This window comes from Alosa pseudoharengus, unplaced genomic scaffold, assembly GCF_046254945.1.
Source record: "Alosa pseudoharengus isolate Yale_2024_CS ecotype anadromous, Long Island Sound unplaced genomic scaffold, YU_APseudo_1.1 YU_APseudo_1.1_scf_24, whole genome shotgun sequence".
Taxonomy (NCBI): Eukaryota; Metazoa; Chordata; class Actinopteri; order Clupeiformes; family Clupeidae; genus Alosa; species Alosa pseudoharengus.
The window spans coordinates 17,792,849-17,797,848 of NW_027468689.1; the positions used below are offsets into that span (position 1 = coordinate 17,792,849).

Sequence of the window (5,000 nt, forward strand, 5' to 3'; positions counted from 1 at the left end):
CACACACGCACACGCACACGCAAACCTCATTTTCCATTCACCTGATTTAAGAAGCTCTGGCTGGTATAAGGAAAAGAGTGTGAACATGAAGGACATGAACAGGGTGTTATAACTACGCTTGTTTGTTGTTTTTGTTGTTTGTTGTTTTTGTTGTTGTTGTTGTTGCTGTTTGATGTTTTGTGGCAGCAGTTTGAAAGCATGGGGACTGGCTTTGTGAAAGGACATTGTGGATTCGTAGATGTCGGCATGCCCTATCACTGCAGCCAATCTCCACGCTGCTGGTGGAGTTTTAATCCTGTCTCTTATCTTGGAAAGTTTTGATGGTGACTGTGAAGGGTATGTGTGTGTGTGTGTGTGTGTGTGTATGTGTGTATGTTTGTGTGTGTGAGAGATGCAAAGAATGCATATGTTTTTTGGAAGTATATGTGCACGTATGTGCACGTATTTGTGCATATGTGCTTGTGTGTGTGTGTTTGTGTGTGTGTGTGTGTGTGTGTGTGCGTCTGCATGTGTGTGTGTGTGTGCGTGGTGAGCTTTCCGTTTGAAACAGCGCCCACTCGACCGGCTGAGCTCCGACGGAGCTCTTCTGTTTGAAATCCAGCCACATCCTCAGTGGCATTCTTCTGAAGGGCAAATACAGACACGACTCGACCTGCCTAACTCCCATCTCAGCCAGGGGTTAGACAGGACGCAAGCAATCTTACTATCATCCACATCCTCATCTGTTAACTTACATCTCAGCCAGAGGTTAGACAGGACGCAAGCAATCTCACTATCATCCATATCCTCATCTGTTAACTTACATCTCAGCCAGAGGTTAGACAGAACACAAGCAATTTCACTATCTTCCACATCCTCATCTGTTAACTCTGATCTCAGACAGAGGTTAGACAGAACGCAAGCTACTGTACTTAGTAGTGCAGCTGCAATGCAAAAAGACCCAGTGATAAATGCTGACTGATGAATCTAGGCTGTTTAGTTATGTGCGTGCATTTGGCAGGAGGGGGGAGATTTTGCATTTGTATTTTGTAGAGGTGCGTATCAGTCTGAACAAGGAGAATGAGGTCTGCTTAGTAGACTACAGAATAGGCTTAACTGGAAGTCAAGCAAGTCGTTTTGGGATGCATGCAGTGAACGTGTTCACACTGCTCTTTGAAAGGCATGTGTGAAGGCAGGTGTGTATGAAAGAACAGAAAAAATCTCCATAGTAACGGTCAGGATACGGGAATCCCTGATAAAGCTCCCTGTTTACAGAGCAGAACCTGGGAAATCCTGGAAGGGTGGGGTGGGGTGGGGTGGGGGGGGGGGGCATCTCCATAGTAACAGACAGGGGAAAGGGGTCTAGCATGCTCTCCATGGCAACAGAGCAACCGACGGATTCTGGAATCCCGGGAATCACTCCCGGAGACATCTGCGTTTCCCGACGATGCTGGGAAAGAATGTAGACAGTCAAAGACACAAGCCCACAGTCTACCACCCTTCAGCCTAATGGGCTGTGAAATGTTACATTTAATTGAACATCTTGATTTAGCAGAAGGTTACTCACAGCGCTTTATTCCTTACTGATGACGGCAAACTAAAGCCTCATTAGAGACGTGCTGATGGTGGTGGAGGACACACTCTCAATTAAGCCAGCTTCGTTTATCAAACAGTCTCACTGAACAACTCGAGCAGGAGGGGAGAGAGGACAGGTTGATTGTGACGCCCATGTTTTCCTGCTTGGAAGCGTCCCCCGGCTTTGGTTCCCTCGGGCAGATTACTGGGGATAGCACCTCATCTGTTTGTCCTATCCGCTCTCCTCATTTCTCCGGGGATGGTCGGGGATGAGGTGGACTCTCCGGGGGCTGGGGGACACCCTCCCTCTGTTTCCGAACGAAAGTGGGGCATGGGCAGGCAGAGATGGAGTGTCTGAGCAGGGTGTCTGTGAGTGTGTGTGGAAATGGAGTGTGTGTGTGTGCGTGTGTGTGTGTGTGTGTGTGTGTGTGTGTGTGTGTGTGTGTGTGTCTCCGTGTGTAAAAGTGTTGAGTCTGTGAGAGTGTGTGCGTGTGCATGTGTGTATTTTTGTGTGTGCTCTGTGTGTGTGTGTGTGTGCAGCGCGCGTTTGTGTGTGCAGTGTGTGTGTGTGTGTATGTATGTGTGTGCTTGTGCCTGCGCGTGCTGTGTGGAAGGGAGGGGAATCCTGCACCAGGGAGATGCAGGGGTTGTGGGGAACTCCCATACATTATATCTCAGCTGCTGCTTGCTGCCTGCACTACTCCAGCACAGACTCAGGGCTCTGCTGCAGCTGCCAGCACCGACCACACACCACACACACAGTATCAGACTTCTCCAGCTTGCAGAAAAACCTTCAATTTCATTATATTGTTATTGTTATGTATTGTGTGTTTCTAATATTTATTAACCAACCAATCCTTAATTGCATGCATTAAGCAGAAGGCAACAAGATGTTGAAATATATATAGATTTTTTGCATTGACATGGTTATACAATACATCCAAACTGTTCCTTTTGGCCATCGTTGCTTTAGTTACTGTCGAGTCATCTCTCATCATGGTGACTGGGAAGAACATTCTATAGAACATTCTAGTGTCTAGCAGCAACAAGCTTACCTGCATGGTAGTGTTAGGGGTCTGAACACTGCCCAGGGACCAAACATTGCAGCTATATACTGTATATAAATAGTATAACTATCACTTTCAAAAGAATGGTTGCCTTTTCTGCTGTGGTGAATCTTATAGTGGTGCTGAGTTGACCTTGAGGCAATAGGGTACTGCTTGGAGCTGGTAGTAATGGTCACTCATGGGTGTCCATCATCATAGATAGATAGATAGATAGATAGATAGATAGATAGATACTTTATTGATCCCCAAGGGGAAATTCAATCATAGGATCCATTGACCACCCGTGCATCCATGACGTTAAATTTACTGACCATACTCAAGTCTAATGTTAACTCAGGTTGCCAGTTTTGAAGTCCACCATTGTCTTACATTTCAATGTTCTTTAGAATCTATGGATTGTTTGCTAACAGAGTGAGCTCTGTAAAAGCCCTGTCCAGCGCACGTTGGGTCTCTCCGAAATGCACTGGACTTTTCTGCATGTTGTTTTCATCTGACAGCCCATATGGCAGGTGCCTCCGGGGCAGAGGTGGGGTAATGTCATGGTTATTTCCGACAGTGGAGGAATGGAGAGAGTTTTCCCTTCCTCTGGCTGTCACTAATTTTTCACCTGAAACTCCACTATGATCTAAAGCCTTGAGCTCTCCTCCACTACTGTTCGTGAGTATGGGCATACTTACTGTATGTTTGCATATGAACTTGTTGGGAGTGTATGTGTATTATGTATATCTGTGTGTGTATGTGTGTGCATGTGTGTGTGTGTATGTGTGTGTGTGTGTGTGTGTGTGTGTGTGTGTGTTTGTGTTTCATGTCAGCATATGTCTTATTTGTGTCTGTGTTTGTATGTGTGTGTTTCTTTGTGTGAGTCTGTATGTGCCTTTGTTATTGTTGCTGTGTGTGTGTGTGTGTGTGTGTGTGTGTGTGTGTGTGTGTGTGTGTGTGTGTGTGTGTGTGTGTGTGTGTGTGTGTGTGTGTGTGGGTGCGTGCGAGTGTGTGTGTGTGCACATATAAACACTCTCTGGTGCATCACTGTATCTGTGCAACGCAGACCCGATCAAAGCTGATCAAGGTCGCTGCTGGTCTGTGTTTGAGACCGACAGAGGAAATTGAAGAACAGAGGCGGGCTGGCACTCGGGAGGGGTTGCTGTGGCTGCAGACGTCTCTGTGATGTTTTGAGTGATGTCGAACATCAGCAGTTGCCGGCGCCGTGAATCAGCAGGGTTGCCAGGCGGGCGGGTGGCCGTGCGCAGAAAAGGGCTGACATTTTTAGGCGTTTCAGGGATGAAAAGGTCCCTGTTTTCTGTGCAGGCACAGGTCTGCTTGTGTGGGGGAGAAGCTTCAAGAAGTTTCAAGAAGAAACACAGTTTTTGAGGGCAGTGACATTTAGAGATTTCCAGAATGCTCCTCACTTAAATTTCAAGTATTTTGATGATTGTTACATTGTTTGCATTTCTTTTTTGTCAATTGTGAAATGCATAGCTGTGCTAGAAGCCCCAGAATATTAATAAAAACATGTATTCAGCCAGTGCTATATTTTGCACGTTTTTTTGCATTTGCAAAATGTCATTTGTTTTTTGTTTTGTTTTTTTCATGAAGGATGGTAGAATGATTTCCCCTTAGATGTGCCTTTATCCACCTATAGTGCTGCATGGCAAGAGTCCAGTTGTCAACTTTCATGTCAACCTTAACCGTGTTTATGTGTGTGTGTGTGTGTTTGTGTGTGTGTGTGTGTGTGTGTGTGTCTTACAGATCCCCAGCTAAAGGGTATTGTGACCAGGTTATATTGCAGGCAGGGATACTACTTGCAGATGAACCCTGATGGATGTCTGGATGGGACCAAAGATGACAGCACTAATTCCTGTGAGTTTACCTTTTAAATATCTCAGCTAGGGTTGCAAAAATCAATTATTGTAGCTGGGCAATTCCGTGCAAAACTGTCACGTCCATAACGCAATGCCATGGTACTTAGTTGGCTTTATGGATGTGACAGTTTTGCACGGAATTGCCCAGCTATTAAATTAATCAACTATTCATCAATAAATTAGTCAACTATTTGAATTGGTTTGAGCAAAAGATGACAGCACCCATTTGTGTGAGTTCACCTTTTAAATATCCTAAATATCCCCTTCACACTGTGAACACAAGGTAAATTGTAAGACAGGGGCTTCCAGAGCTTGAGTGAGGCTCACTTATGTTTGATATTTTTTACTGTGTGCTCACTGTCGGCCAAATGCTGAACAAAAAGAAGGTTTTAGAAGAAAGTCATTGCAAAGACATACTGTAGCTAAGAGGACCATTTCATCATCTCTCCAGAACGAACATCTTTTCTTTGGCTAAATGATGTTCCTTCACCTGAACAAAGGAAAGGACATGCAGTCTCAT

At 45.2% G+C, this 5,000-nt stretch overlaps 1 protein-coding gene across 3 annotated transcripts in view; it reads left to right on the top strand.

The window, feature by feature from the left end:
* LOC143141974 (fibroblast growth factor 14) overlaps window positions 1–5,000 on the top strand; it is a 78,998-nt gene that overhangs the window by 59,734 nt on the left and 14,264 nt on the right. For 2 of the 3 annotated variants that reach the window (XM_076302658.1, XM_076302660.1), the window contains exon 2: window positions 4,368–4,478. The exons of the other annotated variant lie outside the window; for it this stretch is intronic. In XM_076302658.1, the coding sequence (XP_076158773.1) occupies window positions 4,368–4,478 (111 nt within the window). The remainder of the gene's footprint in view (window positions 1–4,367; window positions 4,479–5,000) is intronic. 3 annotated transcript variants of the gene reach the window in all.